General features: G+C 39.3%; 1 protein-coding gene across 2 annotated transcripts in view; it reads right to left on the reverse strand.

Annotated features, from left to right (window-relative positions):
• Positions 1-751: 751 nt before the first annotated feature.
• Positions 752-24,274, reverse strand: part of WDR7 (WD repeat domain 7) — a 389,155-nt gene continuing 365,632 nt past the window's right edge. For both annotated transcript variants that reach the window (XM_008013992.3, XM_008013990.3), the window contains 2 exons: positions 8,998-9,102; positions 752-2,639 (listed from right to left, as the gene is read on the reverse strand). In XM_008013992.3, coding sequence (XP_008012183.1) covers positions 2,436-2,639; positions 8,998-9,102 — 309 coding nt within the window. In that variant the 3' untranslated portion in view covers positions 752-2,435. The remainder of the gene's footprint in view (positions 2,640-8,997; positions 9,103-24,274) is intronic.

Consider the following 24,274-nt stretch of genomic DNA (forward strand, 5'->3'; position numbering starts at 1 on the left):
CGTCATGTCATCTTTTGCTTGTAAATTACCAGTGAAGCCACATATGTTTCTACATATACAAGGACAGGTCCAAATACAGTGCCAATGAAATCAATAAAACATTAAAGGTGTACGCTGGGATGAAAATGCAGAGTTTACCTCAGTGCTGAGAAATCTAAGCTGGGATGAAGTTTGGGACTGTGGCTATTAAAATAGCCAAGGAGAGATTTATGTTAACAAGAATGCAGATATTTAGTAGTTAGAGATGACCATCTAATCATCAAACATCATCCACCCCAGGGTTTTGCAGCCATAGCTTTCTACTGGCCTTGGTTGTCTGTGCATACAGAGCACTTGAAAGGCCGACCCACACTCATGGCCCAGGGCTGTTGCTCCTCTGGGCCTCCTGGCTTTGCTCTCAACCTTCGTAGTGGTGGGAGCCATCTGTGTGTTGGCGGCAGGCTGCCTACCGCTCCCACACCTCTTTCTTGATACACAGAACATTTTTGTTAAACAAAATGCTAAGGTATACATTTACCTCATCATTCCAAATAGAGATGTAGTCTACAATAAATTAATTTCCATTTAAGTTCATAAAGTAAACATATGTTGGGTATAGAGAAGACTGTGGGCCCACTGGAAAACAAGGTGAGCCTTTTAGTTTACCTTACATTTCTCTAGCTATACCAAACACAACAGGACGTTCACCAGACAAATAAAGTCTACACTGTATAGGTCTTTGTTTCTTCCTTGGAAACTACATATATAATCTTTATAAATACAATGTACATGCATGTACCTAAATTCACTTTTGAAAGAACACCCAACTCTAAAATCAAGGAACAGTATAGATTTGCCATCAATGGAAATAACATCGTATCAATATGAAAGAGATGTTCTAGTGGTCTTAATTTCTTAATATGTTCTTTAAAAATCTGTTTCAGTGAAATAACCAATGTTTGTTCCTAGACCTTGATCCTACATTTTTGTATATTAGATAAACTCTTACAACCTAAACTTTTAAGACTAAATTCTTCCATTGTCATTTTGGTTCCTTTGTAAACTTCACATATTTTCTCTGAATTTAACAAGTAATTTTCTATTTTTGCATTTAATAAATGATTTTGCCCAACGAACGGACCAATCAACAATTAGGCAACCAAACAACCCCCCACAAGTATATACAGATCAAGGTTTGTTAGAAACAGTTCATACAAAATATTATTCTATTTTTTCATTATTATGAGCTAGAACCAGCACAATCTGATGTAAGAAGAAAGTGATATAGTTAAAGCTTACTTAGAAGCATAATGAATACCCTCATTGCAATGTCTGCTCAAATAAATTAACTGAGAGCCCACACATTGTTATATACACTCCTGAACATTTGTGCCATAGTTATTACTTTTCCAGAATACTTGTTTAAAAGAAATACCTTATTAGCTTTCCTTTAGTTGATCAGTAGTAGTTTGAAGGCTGAATTATAATAATTTCATAACTGACATATGCCACACATATGGGAACTACAGGATTGTGAGGCTTCTGGGGGAAAGGGAAAAAGCTCTTTCTTCAACAGGATCTGTAGCAGTGGATAGGGGAGTCTTCATTTCCGGTACACGCTATGCTTCCGAACTTGGCTCTTTATCACAAAAGTCCCTTCAAGAGATTAGTTACAGTGACTGGATAATTACATTAACTAGATCATAAGGAGTGATTATTTTTATTTTAAACTACTAAATATACTATCATTTAAGCAAGAGATGAGCACTTCGGAAGGCTAAGTGTCTGGAAAACTATTTTCTACAAGAAAAATATTTTTGTGTGTGTATATAATTTCTCATGAATCTCAAACTGGTTAGCTGTTGATAAAGAAGGTGGTAGCTAAACCCTAGGAAATTGGATTGAGTAATTTCCTAGCAATCACCAGAAAAGAAAAGAACATGTAAACACAGAATCTTTTTGGTAAACAATATTTTAGGAAATTCAAAGGGCAATCATTTCAATCATGAGGACTACACCACATGACCTCAACACCCAGGGTCAGAACGGCCAGATTCAAGCAGCACTTCAGAGGTGGGGTTGAGATGGCTAAAATGCTGATCTGGGCTGGGAGTGCAATCACAGTGTTTATTGATTTTTGTGCTTCTGTTGCACCAAGCAACAAGAGCGTTCCCAAGAACCGCTGGCTTTCCGCTCCCATCTCTGGCAGGGAAAAACTACCTGGTGACAGGATGACCACATCCTGCAGAGCGTGTGTGTGTGCCTCTGAATCGACAGACAGCACGAGCGGGGTCTGCCCCTGAGAAGCATGCACAAGTGACAAGACCTGGCCGCACCCCTGGACGGCACTGGGGTGGGCAGGCCCCTGGGAACAATCTGGTGGGAGGAAGGACAGAGCAACATTGGCTTGGAGAATTTAGAGAACTAAAACGCAGTCACGGCGGCAGGCAGCAGCATTAGACCATGAAGCGGTGCTCCTTCCCATCGTGGGCCATGAGGATGACGTTGCGGTTGGAAGTCCAGATGAGCCGGGCCAGCTTGAGGGCGTTGTGCGAGCCGGGTGACGCGGGCTGCACAGGGGGCACCTGGTAGGTTTTAATGCAGCGCAGCTGAGGTGCCGAGTTCAGCATGCCGATGCTTCCCAGCAGTGACGTGTTCATCTGGAGGGACAGGAGAGCACATGTGTCACCTGAACAGCCCTCTCCCTTTCCCTATCACAGAGATTGGGTCGATCTCTTCTGGCCACTTTTTCCTCCATCATGGTTATTTTCCTTCACCTGAGCTTGTTCTTAACCTCTCAAAAGTTCCTTTCGGTGTGCTTGGAATTGTTCTGACGCTGCTACAGTAAATGCAGAAATCTAGAGGAATTTCATGGGGGTAGAACCTGAAAACAGGCGAGTCCATGGATCTTTAGGAAGAGAGCTAAATTATAGCTCTTAATAAAATGGTTCATTTAAACAACACAGGCATTTGGACATTGTGGATATCTGAAACTGAAGACTTTCATGTTCTTTCCCACAATGCTAACTGCATTCCCTGATGGATGAGTCAGCGAAGACAAGTTTTGGGATTTGTAATTAGTTCAAGAAAAGGAAGCAAGGTTAAGCAGTAGACAGAGTGACAGTTTACTGGATCAAATAAAGCTCAAGACTCCCTTCCACCCCCATTTCCCACCTACTAATACCTTCACTCCTTACTTGCTTTTTAAAAACTCGCTTTCTGGGAAGCTCTTGCTTATTATAAAGTGCAGAACCAGAATCAATTTCATCTCAACACTATGTCTGTGCCTCACTGTTTTGCTATTATACGAAGGAGAGTCCGCTCTTAATATTTTATTGACAATACCTTTTTATCAATTGATGATTTCTGCTTTTTGGCAGTTTTTCAGGATTTAAATTTTAGCTTTTCTTAATCCATTCACATAAATGAAAAATAACATGGAAATTATGAATCATGAACAACTATGCATTCAGGTTGAAGTACTAAATATTGATGGTAGTTGTCTACGTGAACTGTTTCCTAAGCAACTGAGTCTGAAGATTTCTTTAGATTCTAAATATGACTTAAAATATTTTCGCATCATGTGTGCTATTATAATATCACATGGAAAGAATACTGAAAATCTGGAAAGAAGTCTCAGAAATAATACTTTTTCTTTGTACTAATTTTCATTTCCAGTGCTTCTCTCCAGTATAACCTCCATCTCAATGTGTAAGACTTCTAGAGATTTGCATGAAGCATGCAGATTATGATCCAACATCTACCAACGGTGGGTCCATGAAACTGGCAAATCCTAAGACATTTAAGATGTGTTATCACTGACATCATCCCTTGCATGTGGATCACTGCAAAACACAAGCCATTCCTTTTTCCAGCCCTCCTCAGCAGCAGGATGGTGTCAGAGGGCGTAAATCATGGCATCTCTAGCAGAGTGCGTGCAGGCTCCACTGACATTTTCACAATTTAAATCATCTTGAGTAATAACCCTTTTAAGATGACTAATGTTACTGATTTTCCTGCATTAATAATAGTGCCGAACACAACACAGAGGTGAAAAAAAATCACTAGTGTACGAGGTCACATTTTAAAACCAAATATATGGTTATTGTTAACTCTTTCTGTTAAAGTTTGGTTCCTGTTTCCAGCCAGGCAGTTCCTTACTGTCACCCTTTCAGAAGCCTGTTTCTTTGCTTCCTTCTCTCCTTTTCCCAAAAACTTCACAAAAGATAAAAATCAATGCCTTATTGCTTTCTTGGATGTTCCCAAATAGTTAAAATATAAATAATGATGGTGAGCTTGACTTGATAGATCCAAATGACCCAGAAGATTGCTGGTTAACATTAACTGGCCTCAACAGGCATAGTGTGTTTTAGAAAAAAATCTAATTTCTCAGTTGATAAATAACTACAAGGTATTTTTCATTCTTTATAGATTTTCTATGAATATATGTACGAAGCTTGACTTCTGCTGGTAACTCAAAATGCAAGGGGCATATAATGCTCAGACACTTCCTTATTTTTAATTCCTCTCTTCAAATTTAGCCACGAACAAAAAATGGGTTGAGGCCGGGCACGGTGGCTCATGCCTGTAATCTCAGCACTTTGGGAGGCCGAGGTGGGTGGATCATAAGGTCAGGAGTTCTAGACCAGCCTGGCCAACACAGTGAAACCCCATCTCTACTAAAAATACAAAAATTAGCTGGGCGTGGTGGCGGGCTCCTGTAATCCCAGCTACTTAGGAGGCTGAGGCAGGAGAATCGCTTGAACCCGGGAGGCGGAGGTTGCAGTGAGCCAAGATCGTGCCATTACACTCCAGCCTGGGCGACAGAGCAAGAATCCGCCTCAAAAAAAAAAAAAAATGGGTTGAGAGCTAAACATGAAAAGGGAGAGAATATCTCATGGGAATACTCTAGATGTAAAGATTTTAGAAAAGGCCATTACAACTGGGTTCCTCTTATAACCTGAGCCACCCCTACTTTGATAAATGCCTTTGGTTGGATCAAATAGCCTTCCTGCCTGAGAATAGGGATACGTGAAATTCTATAAGGAACATAACCGTCAGAGTTGCATACATGTGGAACAGTAAAGACCCCCATGTTCACTAAAATTGATTGCTCAAGAGCATCCTTTCCCTATGACCTCTTCAAATTTGGCATGAATCTGAAGTATTAGAGGAAAGGTATTAGTTTTTCCAATAAACTCAGGCAAATGACTCTCTCTGAAACAACTAACAATTTTGTTATTCAATATTAATGTTTTCTTGACCAGCGACGGCGACATATCATGCTCAGGTAAGGACATCTTGAGCCCTGAATGAATGCAAACTATGTGGAATTATGAGATTTGGTAACATTCACTTTTTCCTGATTGCAAAGATAGTAAATACTCATTGTGGAAAATTCAAATAATAAAGAAAAGTACAAAAAGGAAAGCAAAAAACCCCTGAAATATCTTTTCCCAAAGACGGTCACTGTTAAAATGTTGGTAAACCACCTTCCAGACCTCCACATATACATAAAGATGAAGATAAGCAGATTTAATACATTTTATATTAACAAGCTTATATTAACATGTAGTTTCAGAATTTGCTTTTTTGTTCAACAAAATGTTGATGGCAACCTTCTCTTGTTAATGACTACAGATTTACATTACTCCTTTTCAATGGCTGAATAGTATTCTACTATACAATGGAGTAAATTAAAATAAATGAAACCAGTATCTACCTAACTTATTATCAGCATTTCTGAAACAGGATATTTGCTGGACAGTGGTGGTAAGATTTGGGTGAGAGAATTGTCACTGTATTTCATTACCAAACCCCTCCTCTTGCTCAAATATCAATGGATACAGAGAAGTGAAATATTCAAATTAGGTGGGGTTAGAAAATCAAAGGGCTTGAATGACTGCCAAATTACATCATTTGACAGATGAGAATGTAAATTCACTCAAATGTAACTTTGGCTTTTTTATTCCCGTCAAAAATAAATGCTTCACAAAACTGGTTCTGTGAAGATTATTTTCTCAACACACAGAAACACAGATATAATCCATCACAACAGGAAATGTTTTAATGCTATTCCCAATGTAAGTAATGCAGGACACAGACCTCACTAAGTCTCACTTGAGTAATTATCCAACCAATATTTCTCATTAACATTCATTTCTCAGCAAAGATTTTAATAGCTGATAGCTTTAGTAAGGTTCTGTATTAATAAGACTTCATTAAGTTTTCAAAATATATTACAGTACACTTACTGGAATAATATAAAAGTATTCTCCTACATCATTACAACGAAACATGCATCTAAATAAATCAGCAAAGTCCATTTGGGGAGAGCAGCAGTAGATCTAATACTGGTTTTTGAACTCTTTTTAATTCGAATAAGACAACTACACTTCTGGAAGAGATTTCATTGCATTTTCCCGAGAAAGCTGAAAGGACTTGTTTTTGTGTCTTCCATTAAAATTTCAAGTCTGAGTTTGGTATAACATAAACAGCAAGAAATGGGCTGTATTTTAAATTCCGACATTGGTTTTAGAGGCAAGAAAGACCCGGGTGTTGCCTGGGCTGCTTTGGCTCTGGCATGTGCAGAGTTTAACAGGAAGCAGCCCTTGGAGTAGTAGGTGAGTTTCTGGACTAAGGACATGTGCTGCAGCCCCACTGTGTGCAAAGCCACGTGTCCAGGCACACAGATGTGAGTGTGCTTGGCAAAGCCCAGAGTCAACAGCAGGAGGCTTCAGAGAGGAACTGGAAGACGAAAAGATGTTATCTGAAAAGGAAGCCATCTAATAAATGAGCTACACGAGCTTGATCTCTAAGTGAAAAGGATGTTACCCATAATCCCATCAGTGACCTGGGCAGTAATTTTGATATAAATAGGAAAATATTCAACAAAGGGATGAACATATCCAAATAAAACCTTGAAGATCGAAGGGAAAAAAGATAATTTACCATTTAGAAAATTCCATTTAAAATACTCCTGAAAATACTGGGCCAGGCGTGGTGGCTCAAGCCTGTAATCCCAGCACTTTGGGAGGCCGAGACGGGTGGATCACGAGGTCAGGAGATCGAGACCATCCTGGCTAACCCAGTGAAACCCCGTCTCTACTAAAAAATATAAAAAACTAGCCGGGCGAGGTGGCGGGCGCCTGTAGTCCCAGCTGCTCGGGAGGCTGAGGCAGGAGAATGGCATGAACCCGGGAGGCGGAGCTTGCAGTGAGCTGAGATCCGGCCATTGCACTCCAGCCTGGGCGACAGAGCGAGACTCCGTCTCAAAAAAAAAAAAAAAAAAAAAAAAAAAAGAAAATACTGGAAAAAGTTTCAAATCTGGCTAATATGTGAGGTATTTCTTATATAACAAATTATGTTTTCTTAGCAGAAAGAAAGTTGGAAAAAAGAGGTGTTTTGTTTGTTTATTCCAAAGAAGAAACCCTGCACAGAACACAGGTTTCTGGCAAGCATGGACCCATGACTTACTGATCTCTGTGTCTCGAATGCACAGGCCAGTACCTATCACTCAGACACCCAGTAAATGTGGAATGAGTGGAGCTTTATATAAATATTCCTCCAAGATCCCAAGAGAACAGGAAATAAAAGAAAATTTGTATTAAGGTACAGCTGACGTAATAGAGGCCACTGAGTTAGACATCAGTAGGGAGGGAAAAAAAATCAGTAGGCAAACTCCTTAAAGAAGCACTGCTGCAAAAGCCCAGTTTCTGGACACCTAACGGAATCACTGTGGAATTTCAGGAGAGGAAAACACCAGTGCTGTGGTTATTCACTGGGAAATGAGGGCTGGGTGAGATCTCTGATAAAGAGAGTTTAATATGAGCGAATTAAGATGTTAGAGACATATTTTGGAAGAAAGGCTAATGAGAAAATAAACTGGAAAACTAAATTAGATAAAAGTAGAAGAAGTCTGTGACCGATTTTGAAGTTGTCATGCTTTAATAGCATGTTGTTAATTAAGTAATTTATTGTATCCATTTTACATTTTATTACCTATTGATTTTTTGCTGAAGCCTTGTTTAAACTTTTATTTTGTTTTGTTTTAGTTTTCAAAGCAATAAACTGAATCTCATAAAACATACTGGCATCCTAAGAAAATAAAGAAAACAACAAAATTTTAAATTAACTTTTTTGGGGGTGTTGGTAATGTTTAATTTCTTGGTAATTTTTGGGACTAAAAGAGTAAGGTAATGAAAAAGAAGATGGGATAGCAATTAAGCAGTGAGGAGAAAACATATTCTATTGCCAGAATTAGTTTCTCAAAATTAGTGTTCATTTTATTCAGAATTAAACATAGGCATTCTCATGAACTGCTTACCAAAGACTATTTGAGATCTTAAGAAATGTTTTGAACGGTTTGAGAATTATGAGTATTATGCGGAAAATTCAGAATGCAAAGAAAAATGAGATAAGTATAAAAGGGACATGAGGCGAACACGAGGAAAACACCTTATTATCCCATGCCCTACGCCCTGTTACAGTCCCAGACCCAGGGACCTTGTGTAAATGAATACGTGAAGCCAGTGAGGCTTCTCCTGCCTGATTCCTCTCGGGCCAGGCCCTCAAACATGCAGGCCCTTGCTCACGGCAACTCGTGCACCTGTGTCCCCTTCTTAACCACCCACACCTCCTGACCAACCCTGAACAGCCAGCCCTTCTTCCACATCACTCAAGCCTTAGCTTAGGTGTCACTTCCTCTGAAAAGCCTTCCCACAGCCTTATTCTCAGGCTCCCCTGGGACCATAAGTGCTTGCTTATTTATGTATGTCTACTTCAGACTGCAAGCTCCGTGAGAGCAGATGTCCCTCTTTCCAGATTGCTAATTGTATTCTCAGCACCCTGCATGCTAGTGCCTGGCACATCATCAGCAATCAATACAGACTGGATGTTTGCTGCAAGGAGGGAGGGAGGACAGGAAGGAGGGCCGGCAGGAAGGCTCAACAGGAAGGCTTACTACCAAAGCCATATCACGCAGTATACGCTTTAAGACCCTGGAGCATCTACCCTTACCTGCCAAAAAGAAATGTGGCTGTCAGTGTTTGAGTAGGTGGCAAGGTATCTTCCATCAGGAGCAAAAGCCACTGCAGTGATTGGTCCCTTGTGTCCATGGATTGTCTAAAATAAAATTCAGATATCATGAATGGCAAGCATTCCACAGGACAATTACAAGTATACACACAAATGCATTCAATGTTGAATAAGTTACGTCATGGGTATTAGATGCTATTGTCTTCTTTGTTTATTAAGTCAGCTTAGAAAAGTAAGCCAAGCAACCGACATTCTCTCATTGAGGGAACTCTCCAAGGGCTTCAATCTTGTTCTGAGGTGTCCACCTGCCTCCTAGTTGGGAGGGCGGCATGAGCCCAAAGAAAAACCATATGTTAATAGACAAACCAATGTGCTAATTCATTTATGTCCGCCACAGGGAAGAATTTTACAATTAGTTAGAAAGGTAAGAAACTGATCATCAAAAGTATCCAGGAACTTTGCTCATCTGAAATAAAAAAACAATCAAAGCTGTGTTATAAAAATCCCTGTTCTGGAAGGAGTTAAAGGCTATAATTTCATCTCCTTAATAATTATACACTGCTCATGCTTTATGCTTCATTTTCTAGCAATAACACTGCATTTAAATGCCTATAGCTGCAATTAGTAAATATACATCCACACACATGTGGAAGGTTTGGGCACACACATAAATCAAATACCATTAAAAACAAGTTAACAGGGATAGTTTTGAACCTCTGCCAAATAGCGATCATTGATTTAACCATGAATAATAAAAAGGAAGTTGTATTTTAGACTAGGTCTTTGATAGAAGGTCCCTCCTAATAAAAACAGTACTCAAGTCTGATGATATTAATAATTACAGAAGACACTGGATACTAAGCAAATTAGCATAATACTGTATTAATCTCCCTGCACTCAACTATTAAAAACCATACCTCTGCCACATTAACCAATATTCAGTCCGGCTTAGAAACTGCAGGTTGGTCTCCTCCCTTTGTCTAGAAAGGAATAGGAAATATGTGCCCCTAAACTAAGAAAATTCAGGACAGGTTTGCTTCCAGTTGTCATTTTTGATAAAGAATTGTGAGCCCTGAGTCTCAGTGGGAGCATCAGGCTTGTTATGTGATTCGGCCAATAGGTACTGTACATTTCAGAAGATTTTTTCATACTACATATCTGAATGCCTAAGATGAGGAAGAAGAGGGAAAACAGGGGTAGAGACACAAGCACATTCCTTGCTGCCTTTGCATTCTGTCCTTTTTTGTCATTAGACTTTCAAGGGACTGTGGTGTCCCCAAATAACACTTGTTTTCTAACACTCAAAAAAAAAAAAAAGTTGTGTTGGTACAGAACTGAGCTCTGGGCAGGGAGAGAGCACCGATGTGAGCCAGCCTTCCTGGGTGTGCATATGAGCTCCACTATGTACTAACTGTGGAACCTAGGGCCAGTTATTGAAGGCACTTAACATCTCAGAGTACCCATGTTTGTAAAGTAGGAACGATGATGATGATAATGATAATATCTAACTCAAAGAGCTTTGTAAAGGTTAAATGAGGTAATACATAGTGTTCTGCACAATGCATGGCATATGACAATTCAATACTTTTAATATTTTTGTTACTCCTGCTTGCTTAGAGATGACCAGACACATATAAACAGTCATATAACTCAACCACTTGAGTACACCACTAAATGAACACTTCTCCAAAACTATGCCTTAATCACACATCTCAGAATCAGCATCATGTAGCATACCAGGTCGCCTATAAACACAGACTTCAGACTGTGGCATTTGATTAAACAGATGTGATTACTCATGACGCTGGCCCATAAATGTACTAATTTAAGAAATGGAGTGCACTTGCTGAATAATTATTGCAAGAAACCAGCTTAACATCAACTATTCTGGAATGAGCATCACTCAGGCAGGAAAAAAGCCTTTAACCAATTAAGTCAGAAAAAGTGGTCATTCCCACTTACTAGGTCAGTTTAATCAGCGCAATGGGAAAGCATTTTTAACCATTTTTTAAAATCAAGATTCAGTTCTGCTAAAAGTCTGAAATTCTATTGGGCCAATCTGAGGCCACTTTATGGTAAAGACAGAAGGACAGTAAGGCCTTGACTTAGAGGCTGCAAACTCAAAACCCTTAAGCTGAAATTAGATAATAGATGTGTTTGGTTTGGCCTGCAAAAGTGCCAAAAAACGAAATTTTTTTCAGCCCATCTTTCTAATTGATCAGGTGTTACGTAAGATCAAGATTTCTAGCCTCTCCTGAAAAACTGGAGGATCGGGCAATACTGGGCCTCTGTTCACATGTGGCAGCATCAGCCAGGGCTGAGTGGTGGTGAGCACTTCAGCCTGAGCATGTGCCCTTCACTTCACCAGCCCAGCACTGACACAAAAGAAGACCTGTGTACCAGGCTGCCTAGCTCACTTATTTCCTGCCTGGTCCCTCCTGGCATTTAATGCAAACTTTCTATTACAAATATTTGATTCAAAATTCAAAGTTTCTTCCATGCTCTGGGATCCCAATATCCATCTAAAACTGTGGGTAGACTTTTCTTCTAAGAAAAACTGGCCCTTCTTGAAAGCCCTCAAAGCCCGGCTCTGTGAAGAGGTGGATTGAACCTCCTTCTGGAGATTGGGCTCCTCAATTTCAAAACAGAATGCCAAGCCTTCCTCCTTCAGATTAGCATCCTTCCTTAATCAGCAACCAGAAGTTTGCTTCAGTAAGTTAGAGAATGCAACAGTGAGCCGGCTATAAACCAGCAGGTCCAAAGGATGTTACAACCCAATGGACACATTCACACCCCTTTCTTGGAGGCTAGCTGTTAGCTTTTTGTAAAAGTAGTAAAACAGACTCACTGGGACCATATTTGCTCCTTCAGAACAGTCTTCTCTAAATATTCCATTTTTTGTCTTCCTCTGGCGAGTATTTAAAACATCCATGTGAAGAGTACTTCTATGGCAGCTGAAGACACTGAGCAGTTATTTAAGTGGCTCTCATAGAAGATCTTGGGAAGTAAGTTCAGCCTGGAATTTTCTGCTAGGAAAATGTTTGTCTTTCCAGATAAATTTGTTGCTTCTTTTATCATGTAACAATAATTACATAACCTAACACTGGTTTGCTTTACTGCCAGGAAACTCAGAACTAAATTTATGCTCATCCTATACATCGAGTAATAAATACTTCCTCCTCCTCATTTTACTCATCACTGTTCCGTTTTAACTTTTGTTGAAGTCCTGTCATATACTGAGTTTAACTTTCTTTAAAGTCTTCTTTGGACAAAGGGGGACTACATCTTGGATCAGAACATCACACACACACACAGCATGATGCATCACACACGCGCGCGCACACACACACGCGCGCGTGCACACACAGCATGATGCTGCTAGGTGCCCCACAGGGCTGGTTTTTTAAAGCAACCTAAAGAAAAACCACAGAGTGCTGACTGCAGCTGACAGACCTACTGTCTCGTAAGAGCAAGTACCGCTCAAGCAGTGCAGGGAAGTTCGCTGTTTTAAATGGGTTGGTACATCTGGTGAGTTCATTACAATCTCAGCCTGAGAGGTGCTTCAGCCCTCACTATAATGGAAATGTTGCCATTGTCTTTTGTTCAGACTCTCTGAACTTCTAAGATCTGTGCAGGCACCACCTGAATTGACTTTAACCGCTACTCTGGCATTAGAGATGCAGCTGTGAGGATTGCAGAGAACTTGTTAGTGCTTTGTGATGGGGCGGGTTGGATGGTTTGGGTCTCAAATGCTGGACCTTGAAGAACATTTTCCAAAAAACAACAAGTTTCAACATAAAAAGAGGTTTGGTAGACTTTTTATATGCGAATGAGTATCATGCCTTGTTATATTTTCAGTCAAAGAAATTGCTGTCTTGAAAAGACAGAAATGGAATATAAAGAAATTAATCAAATTCAGGAAGTGCTACGAACAATTAAAAAAAAAAATCAAACACTTATTCCTAGCAGGAGATAGAGTGTTGAACTGTTAAACACCCCCACCCCATTTTCTCATTAAAGAAAAGGAACTGAGAAGCAGAATAATGAACAATACTTAATGCACCCAACAGTTTTTAACATACATTTTCAATGTGCTCTGCAAAGAAATATAATTAGCCCAGCTGCACAGAGAAGGAAACAGAAATAAGAATTTCTAAAATGATTTGGTGTCAACAAAAGCCATGACTTTCTAGAATATTCTCTTTAAAACTGCCCCTCACATGATCTGTCAGCTTCCAAATGACAAGTTTGGGACTTGAAACGAACCCACTTTGAGGTCGAATAAAACGAAAGAGAACATCTTATATTTATTTGTAGGTCTCATCATTTTTTTCTTTAAAGGGGATCACAAAATCCTACCTAAACCATTTTCTTAATTTTAACATAAATTATGAAAACACGATTTCCAAAAGTAGGTAAGATTTCCCCATCATGAATGCCAGCACAAGGGAAAGATTCATAAAGTACTGACCCATGCATTTTGTATAACATTTACTAACATAAACTGGAAAAATGCAGGAGCGTGGACTGAACCTTGACGGCCCCCAAGGTCTTGAGGGGCTGAGAGGGTAGCAGCCCGTGTGGCTGTGGGCTTCTCAGGAAGCAGCGTGGCTGACTTTAGATTAAGTCAGGCAGTTGCAATTTGAGGGGTGCTTGAAAGGTCTGCTGAGCCGAAATATGTCCTCCCCAGTTGGCTGCACATAGCCTCTGAAATCTCGAAAAACACAATTATGCCTTCACCTGAGGCATTTTCCCTAGAATGTGCTCTGGCAGAGGGCAAACAGGACAAGCTTGTTTTCATGAGGTACAAGCATGGCAGATGCCCTGACTTTAGGGTGAGCCTGAATGAAGTGTCTGTGTGTGTAGGGAGGCAGGAAATAGGTGAGACAGGCCAGAAATTCAAGGCAGTCAGTGCCTCAGCAGTGAGGAAGAACTCTGAAAAGGAGAGGCAATACCAAAGGCCTGCAAATACCTACATCTTCCCAGTGCTGCTCCCACTTAATGATACCCGGCAATGCCAAGTGAGGTGCAGCGGGTGCTTGTAGCACTCATTGTATGTTTGGTATCTCTCACATATTAATAGCAGCTGAAGTCAGAAAACGGCAGCTAAGGAGGGGGAACCAGGCTCTGATTTGCATGTCTTTCTGACATCCCAACACAGGAGCCTGTAGATTTCTTGGCTGGCTGGCAGGGAGGTAACTGCTCAAGGCAGAGAGAAGACAAAGACATCGCTCTGACTGACAGCTCTGTTAGGCAAGCGAAAGGCTCATCAAAAAAGAGCCATTTCAGAAGAGTTCAAAAGTTAAGAATTAATTATGTTCAAGGAAAAAAAAAAAATCCCCCCTTCTTTTCTCCCAAGCAATCAATTTGTGAAAATTTTATTAGATATTTAAGGTTCATCTGCTCAAGGAAACAAATTACAGATTCAACAAATAATTTAGGCAGATAATAACACCATTAAAAAATAGATAATCTCATCTATGGCCGATTAGAAGGCTCAAGTCAAATTTAATTATCACGATGAACTAAGCCTTCTCAAGTCTCTTTGTGTATAGACTCTTAAGACCACATGGTGCTGCCAAGAACACTGAAAGGTCACCCATTCTGTCCTGTGTGTGGACAGGGCTATGGTGAAGCAGGTCAGACATGAAAATCTATTCTGTTTTCAAATAGCTCCAGAGAAAGATTCCCAAATCTCCCCTGAGGACCCTTTTCAGTGTTTAACAATGTGTGCTTTCAGGAAATTTTTCCTTATATCAAATCTAAATCCAAAACACTGCAGTTGAAGCTTGCTTCCTCTGGTCCTGGCCTCAGTAGAGATGGAGAACAGCTGGTGACCAATCTTAGTGTGACAGCCTTTTAAAGGCTCGAGGGCTGTTACAGCAATCTGCCCCCCTCTTTTACTTAATTTTTGTTTTTAGGATTAAAAAAAAATCCCAGTAACTATAACCTTTCCTTTTGGATCTTATTACTCAACTTCTTAATAATTTCAGTGGCTTTTCCTTAAACTCTCTCCAAGCTTTCCAATCAAGACATCTTAGAGTTGGATGGTATCTTAGAGGTCACCTTATTCAACAACATCTCATGATGTGGAGTTTCTTTTTTTTTTTTTTGAGACAGGGTTTCATCACTCTTGTTGCCCAGGCTGGAGTGGAATGGCATGGTCTCGGCTCACTGCAACCTTCGCCTCCCAGGTTCAAGCAATTCTTCTCCCTCAGCCTCCCGAGTAGCTGGGATTACAGGCACCCACCAACCGCCTGGCTAATTTTTTGTATTTTTAGTAGAGACGGGGTTTCTCCATGTTGGTCAGGCTGCTCTCAAACTCCTGACCTCAGGTGATCCACCTGCCTCAGCCTCCCAAAGTGCTGGGACTACAGGTGTGAGCACCTGGCCTCAAGATGTGGAATTTCTTTTTTTGTCTCCCTTCCCTCCCTTCTCTTTTCTTTTTTCCTTCCTTCCTTCCTTCCTTCCTTCCTTCCTTCCTTCCTTCCTTCCTTCCTTCCTTCCTTCCTTCCCTCCCTCCCTCCCTCCCTCCCTCCCTTCCTTCCTTCCATGGATTCCATGGACACTTACTCTGTCACCTAGGCTGGAATGCAGAGTGCAATGGCACAATCTCGGCTCACTGCGACCTCCACCTGCAAGGTTCAAGTGATTCTCCTGCCTCAGCCTTCCAAATAGCTGGGATTACAGATGTGTGCCATGATGCCTGGCTAATTTTTGTATTTTAAGTGGAGACAGGGTTTCCCCATGTTGGCCAGGCTGGTCTCGAACTCCTGACCCCAAGTGATCCACCTGCCTTGGCCTCCCAAAGTGCTGAGATTATAGGCGTGAGCCACTGTACCCGGCCAAGATGTGGAATTTCAAACCAGACTGAGTACTGGAATTAGGAGATCGGATGCCATTACAGTTTCTCATGACACTATGCAGCCTGGCCAGCATATGCTTATTTTATCAGAAAATGGCAATTGTGGCTGATGATCACCATTAAAAGATAATTTATTAGAACTCCTTGAAAAGGAAAAACTTGCACAGTTGTTGGCATGCAGATGGCTGACATTTGACGTGCTCCCAGTTATCTTTAGGAGAGTGAGATGTGCACACCTCAGCCAATGGACAGAGTCTTGAGGGTGCAGAAACATCTCGAGAGGCATCCACTGACAAAAACCCAGATGATTGGCCCCTGCTCTAAAGCCTCTTCTACCACTTTCCAGAAAACATCAGTACTCATTTTGCACCCTGTTTATTTTCATTAAACATGTACTCCCATTCATTTATTGCTCATTAACTCTCTTCTATTTCTCTCTTCTCCAATTTACTAATTCTCAACACTTACATCATATCACCTGGGTGCTTAAAGAGGTTAGTTTCTGTCTCACCATTGGGTCTTGATAAAATTGCATCATATAACTTAATACTTTAATACAAAAAGTGGATTTAGCAAGGGTCAAGTATAAAACAGCTGTTGTCATCCTTGAAATAAATGTTAAAATTGTACATGGAAGGTAAACATGCACTATTATGCTATACCACAGAACAGGGGTCCTCAATCCCTGGACTATGGACTGGTACCGGCCCGTGGCCTGTTAGGAACCAGGCCACAGAGCAGGAGGGTGGGTGACAGGTAAGCAAGCCTCTGCCTCCTGTCAGGTCAGTGGCAGTATTAGATTCTCATGGGTGTGCAAACCCTATTGTGAACTGTGCGTGCGAGGAATCTAGGTTGTGCACTCCTTATGAGACTCTAACTAATGTCTGATGATCTGAGGAGGAACAGTTTCATCACAAAACCATCCCTCCCACTCAGGTCCATGGAAAACTTGTCTTCCATGAAACTGGTCCCTGCTGCCAAAAAGACTGGGGACTGCTGCTCTAGGGAATCCAAAAAGTATACTAAGAAGCTAAACTTTTGTAGCATGTATGATATGCCAGGTGCTGTTCCAGATACTTTCACATACACTTCTTAATCTTTACATATCAACCCAATGAGATAAGCAGACTATGTTATTCCCCACTTCATAGATGAGGGGACCGAGGCACAGGGAGGTGCGATAACTTGTTTGGGTTAGAATCCAGGCAGTCTGGTGCCAGAGTCTGCTGCCTCACAGAATACCAGGTAAAAGAAAGCTATGAACTGCTGGATCTTCAATTTCCGTAGCTTGACTTTCCTACAGCTGAGAAAGTCTTATGTATGTTACACACTAACACTTATAAGTGACTTTGCCACACCAAATAACAAAGACTTTGAGTGATGTCTGGTGGTGCTTGGAGGCTGGGTGCAGCCCCAGCCCAGGCAGCTACAGCAGGGCTGCTTGGAAGCAAGAGCTTGTGGTGGTGCTGGGGCTTGCCAAGGGGAACTGTCCGTCCCCTCGTTCTGGACAGGCAACAGTCAGCCAGCCCACCTTGCAGACCCTTCTGAATTTCAGGGGACCTCACAGAACCCCTAGACTCCCAACCCCATGTGGCAGGGAGGTGGCTTCCGCATACACAGGAAGGTCCCTGGATTAGCCCAACCTCCCTTCCTATCCTGGTGCTGTCCTGGTCCACGGCAGTCTCCCCTGCCCTGCCATCCCTGTGAGGACGGCTGGGAGGACAGCACCGCCTGGGACACAGGAAGCCCATTTTCCCAGTGGAGTCTTGCCTCCATGTGGGGTGAGGCAGAGTCCACTGGCCCCCTGCCACAGTGAGGGTGAAGAGACACTCTTTTATTTGACCCACCTCCAGGAGTTTAAACCTCTTAAAACAGAGTTGTCCTGGCCTTCTTCACTGGCTAAGAAGGAGGAAGGTACCTGTGTTGATTCCCCCAGATGCCCAGGCCAGATTCCAGAGATGGTGGCCGCATCTCTCTCACCAGCAGCCTCCCTCCCTGGTCCTCAGTGCCTGAAGGTTTTCACCCTCCTATCAGCTTGTCTGTACCCCAAAGAGGCAATCCCTTCCTACAAGCACCATAAATAAGCACTTTTTAAAGAAAGGATAATTAGAGTTAGGAACCTGTTTCTTTCTCACTTGGGACCCAAACTGTAAAAACTAAAAATATTGACCCAAATGGAAGTACATGGTAAATGCAATCCTAAAACTCTCTAGTATTGAAAAGAGCTCAACTTTTCTTACTGGGTGTACTGTCTCCTACAGTCTAAGCACGTAAGTCTAGATGCTGCCCTTTGGCGGTTCTACAGGTTTTGAACAGAGATTTCAGAGTTGAAAACAGGTTGTTAATCTCTATAATTTCTTTTCTTGATGGAGGGCTGAGGCAATGCTTTTTATTCACATTATGCCAACTTTATGTTATAAACTCAACCTGTTTTGGCATTTTCCAAGCCAAGGTATTGAAACTATTCAATGAATTATTTTCTATCACCATCTAATTGAAAATAATATATATTCAGAGGGAAAAACAAGTAGACTTGATATCATTTTAACATCTTAATGGAAAATAGATTTAAGGATAAATATAATAAAGTGAGCTATCTTCAGTTTTATTGTAAGATATAATGCCTAAACAGGCTCTCTTTATTCCTTAAAAATAGCTTCAGTGTTTACTGCACAGTTTCAGTTACTAAAAGTTACTTATATGTCATTCGAGGACAAGCTGACATTGATGAATTAAAGCTTTTCAATATCTACATATTGACAGTCCCTATGACACAAGCAATAGTTTTCAATATTTCTTCTGTAGGGGGTTATATATCAACATGCATGTGCATATACACATATATACACACGACACCCTTATCTAGGAATAGTGAGAATCAAAATACATGCTCAAAACTATTGTATTATTGTAATTTTGATATTCCTAATAAGGTTTTTATGGTATTGAGGCTTATATTTTCACTAAGATCCATGATAAATGATCAAAATTATTTTTAAAAGGAAGTTTTATGAGTGGAAAAATAGAGAATAAACATTTAAGCCAATTGTTGTTTACCAAACTTAAAACTTAAAATGTTGTAATCATCATACAGCAAACTCTAAAAAATAGGTACTGATTTTAGGAGTATTTTCCCTTCGATTTAACTGGGAAACTTTCAGATTCAAAGAAAAGTTCTCCGTCAATTAGACATTAATTAACCTATTAATGTCTAAGCCCCTCTTTCCCCTTTTCTTGCCGCAGATAATCAGGAACTAGCCTTGCTCTTCCCTGTTCTTCTGATTTATTAGGCCCAATATTTCCAGGACAAAGTAACAATAGAATATCCAATTAAATTATACGGAATTGATATGTCTTTTCTTTGCATGTTGAAATGATTAATTATACAGAATCATACTTTGAAAATTAGGTTTGCTAAAAATCCCAAACATCACAAGTTAATATATTATATGATCACCACCAATTTTTGGCTAATAAAATGACAGCGGTATGTTTGTACTGTACAACTTTTAGACTCAATAATGATTTAAAAAGCCTAAAGACATAAATGAAAACATAACGTTTTGATATAATTTAACATTTAAAAATATAATTATAGAGCCATACTTAAAGATGATTCATGGATACTCTACTGCTGAATACTAATATAATTTAGATAAACGTGATTAGTTTTAAATAAAAGAATAATGAATAAATTATCAAATATTTACACTGCTCACATGAAATATTTATTAAAGTTTCACTTGCATATGCTTAAAAAGTCACACAAAATGTTTTCTTCAGATTCGGGCAAACCCAAAAGCTAAATTTTTTTTCAGTGTTTCTAATATAAAACTATTTGAACACATGCTAGAAGTCTTATACTGTGCTACGAAAATAAATCCCTCCCCTCCTGCTTCCACATGGAGTTCCTTAGCAGCATGAATGGTCTTGATTACCTCCACCCTCTCTAGACATTTCAGGCCTTTACATGGCAGGACTTCAGCAGACCCCCATACACACTAACTCGCTGGACAGCAATCACATTCCTAAGTAAATGTCCGTCATGATAGGACTTGGCATTTTCGTGGGTTTTGATTTGGGTTATGATTAATGGAAGATGGTTTGGTTAGAGCAGTAGGTCAGGACCTTCACATGTGTTCCCTCTCCTTTGTCACCTCTCCTTTGCCTGGTATAGCACCTGGTGACACAAAATTGTCTGATGTAGGTTATACTAAAGCTAGAGAATTTATATTTTTCAAAATTATGTTGCAAAAGTATTTAACATTTTCACCATTCCAAAAGCAGAAATGACTTGAAAGTGTTAAATTACGACATAAAATTCTCAAATTCATACCTATATGAATTCAACATTACCACACCTTTGGATTCATGTTTATTTTGGATAATGATAGAACATACCAATAGGACACATTACAGGTTTAGAAATTTTACACTTTTATGTGTAGTTTATTATGCCTCTTCCACTTATTAAAACAGAAAATCAGATTAGTCTGGAACATAACCTAATTCATGTTGTTCTGCATTAAAAGGTTCATTTCTTTTGTTAAGAAATTCCAAGTTACTTAGTCATGTAACCAGACACCGGCTGTTCCCCCAAAACCTATTGAAATAAAAAAAAATGAATTCCCTTGATGGTGACTTATTAGAGACTGATCTAGAATGAATACCTTCTAACTTAAAGCTCCTTTCACATTTTTACTTTTCCCAATACAACTTTAATAGTAAAACAACTGTATTGTTCAAAATAAATACAATAAAAATATAATTTAAAGAAAAGAAATACCAAGTTACCAAAAGATAAAATTAACTTTTTACTTTTGATATAACATCCAACATTTTTCTTACTATTAAAATCATAATATTCATAAAATATGCAATATTATATGTATTTTTTTTTCATATAGCAATTGCATTTGCAAATCTCCCAGAGTAATTACTGTGGCAAAATAACACTGACATTACTTGTCAGTCCTCTGACTTATACTTAGACTATCCACTTTCACGTAGTGGATTAAAATTTGTCTTCGCTGGTTTTATGAATAGGAACAATTTTCTGATTTGCTTATTTGTAAAATAATATTATCTGTCTTGCCTACCTTTCCTAAAAAATATGATTTTTAGGAAAAACTATATTTTCTAAAATAGTTTTAGGAAAATGTAGTTAAAAATACTTATTGAGACTTTCGTTTTAGGTCCTGTGCAAGGTATCAGAGTAAAAAGATGAGATAGGACCTCTGCCCGTGAATCTAGGAATGGGAGACCAACAGGTTGACAGTAAGACTATGGTATGGTGCAATCAATAGCGTAATAGAGATGTGCAGAAGATGTCACGGAAACACAGACGAGGAGACAGTAGTTTCTGTGCAGCGGCAGGAGATGTCAGAAAAAGGTGCAGAGAGAAGGTTGTATTTGAACTGAGCTCTAAAGGACCACCAGAAGTTGGTGAGAAGAACAAGAGATGAGTCTAAGCAAACATGTGCCAAGTGAAGACTTCAGAGGGGTCCAAGAAAACGGCCAGCACTCCTGTGTCACTCTGCCTAGGGGAGCACCAGGCAGCGGGGAGAGGTGGAGAGAGGCAGGCTTGAAAATGAAGCAGAAAAGCAGCTATGGCCAGGCTATAAGCTGCCTTCTTGTGGTGTCAAGAAATGTGGACTTATTTAATAGTCAAAAGGGAGCTTTCTGTAGTTTTTAAACATGAGAATGGTCAGATCAGACTAGTTTTAAGAACATTCTGCAAAGGGTGGAGAAGAGAGAAACAGAAAGGAAGAAGGACTGGTTGGGAAGCAAACGTAGCAGAGAAATGGGGAGCTGAATGAGGAAGTGGGCATGGACAGGAAGGAGAGGGCAAGCGGAGCGGGTGGTGCTGCTGCGACCTGGACAGGGAAGGCACAAAGGAAAGAAGACCCTGGGGCGGGTGCGGGGGATAGGGAGAGGTGGGAAGGTGTCAGGGGAAATAATGAGCTCAGTGTGGGAATTCAGGTGGAGGGGCTGAGCATACAGAAATCTGTTAGAAAGTGAGGAAGATGAATTGGGAGCTTAGGAACAGGTTGATGAAAAGAAAGGCAGATTTGGGAGGAATCAGCACATAGAGAGATGTGGAAGGCATAGACCCTGCACTCAGCCCTGTTCCTGGTACACAGCAGCTTCTCCAGGAATGTTTGTTAAAAGATCCAATGTAAACGGTTGAGAAAATCCATGAAGAGCAGATAGAGTGAAAAGACCAAAAGGAAGAGGATAAAAATGACAGGAGACACTAGCAGCACAATGGGGTGGGCAGAAAAGAAAGACCTGGGCTCATTTTACACATTGTAGACCTGAAATATAATATTTTATGTAATATTTTATTTGTAAATTAAATATTTCAAGGTGGTCCCCAATGTACAAATCACCTTTAAAAGAGGATTTTGTGATAAAGTAATGTACTTAATAACAAAATTGCTTTGAACGTTGATAGTATTTTAACTTTTAAATGATAACGCTTTATCAAGTAGTAATTATCTGACTCAGTGATCAGAAAAATCAATTATTAAAAAGTCAAATTTCTGGAATCAAAAACATATTTGAATTAAACTTAACATTTTAATCTACCAATACTTGCCAACTCAAAACTGAGTCTAATTTCTCTAATTTTAACTTTGTTTAAATTTCATCAGTTATCCACAAATTATGTTTTAGAAAGCCCAATGTATAATATACTTAAGATTTCTCTAAGTATAATTATAAAAAGAAAAATATCTTATTAAAAGTTAGGAAAGATAAAAAGGAATTAAACTGGAACTTGTATATATTTATGGATGTACTGTAAACATATATACACACATATGTACTGGTTGCTCACTTAGATGTGCAGATCCTTCTCGGCCATAAAAAAAAATTAACCAAATTAATGACTTAAAAAAATCTACATTAGTGATCATAATCACCAATTTGGTTTTGATACAAATTTCAATTATTCTCTGTATTCATAAACTAGAATCAATGCAGAAAATGCTGGATACTTTACTACTAATTACAGCCACACAATTCATATTTACATAAGCAGTCCCTATAGTTTGGCCAAAGGTAATTTACCTGAATGCAAGGGAAAGTGAATTAAATATCCTATCACTAAAATTAAATTTTAGAGGAATATCTATTTAATGTTCTTAAAGTAGGAGATATATTGGCTTAAACCTTTGTATCTTTAATGCAATCATACTGCTTAATGATAAGCAAACTAAAAGGCCAATTCATTACAAAATTCAATATTTGGACCATCAAACTCTTTAGTACTTAATAAGCAATTAATATTTGTCAATGAAAAATGTTGTGGTAATACAGGTGAAAATCAATAACACAAGCCCACTTGTTGCACTACCACTGACGAGCTATCTAAATAATTACAATCTTTACGAAAAAAAAAACAAACCTGCTTTGATGTTTTAACTTAGGTTCTTTCCAAGCAGATGTGAATCCTGTGATGCTCTATTTATAACACAGAATGCACTTCGTTAGTAATCTGCTCATAATTACTATCATGCATATGACCCACAGGCATGTGCCTTAAAATAACCTTCTATGCCTTATTACAGATGCCATTAAGGGCATTCTTTAATACTATGCATACTAACTTTATTCACTTTTAAGAAAAAAAATCTAAAACTCAACCAGAAGCTTTCCATTTGATATACTATTTTCCTTTTGGAATAAGTGTATGAGAAGATAGTTTCGACACACTTCTGAGGCTTAATAGACTTTATATACGAACTTTGCATTAGCAAAAATAATTTTTAGTAGAAGCATAGTTTTTATTTAGATCAAGTTGTCCAACCTGTGGTCTATGGGTCACATGCGGCCCAGGATGGCTTTGAATGTGGCCTAACACAAATTCATAAACTTTCTTAAAAGATGAGATATTTTGTTTTTAGCTCATAAGCTATCATTAGTGTCAGTATATTTTATGTGTGGACCAAATAATTCTTCTCCCAATGTGGCCCAGGAAAGTCAAAAGATAAGACACCCCTGATTTAATTTTTTTTCTTTGAAAAACACAGGGAAAAATATAAAAAAGGAAACTAAAAATTACCTATAGTACCACCATTTTTGGGGTACTTATAATAAAACTGAAAACCCTACCCAAGTATACTTACTCGTCAAATGCCATCCCTTAGAAGAACCACCAAAAGTCACTGGCTTACAGTCTTTCAGATTTCATATTAGCATGTCTTTGAAATCTTAAAGTTTATCAGTTTTTCCTGGTATAAACAATTTCATACTCCTAGGCACTATTTTACTTTTCCATAAAAATATTTTACTTGCTCAGAGATGAGAGTCATAGTTGCCAGATCACTTTAGATGTTAAAATTAAGATTATAACATTACGTAGTAAGTGTAATATTATATGGTAAACGC

This window comes from Chlorocebus sabaeus, chromosome 18 (assembly GCF_047675955.1).
Source record: "Chlorocebus sabaeus isolate Y175 chromosome 18, mChlSab1.0.hap1, whole genome shotgun sequence".
Taxonomy (NCBI): Eukaryota; Metazoa; Chordata; class Mammalia; order Primates; family Cercopithecidae; genus Chlorocebus; species Chlorocebus sabaeus.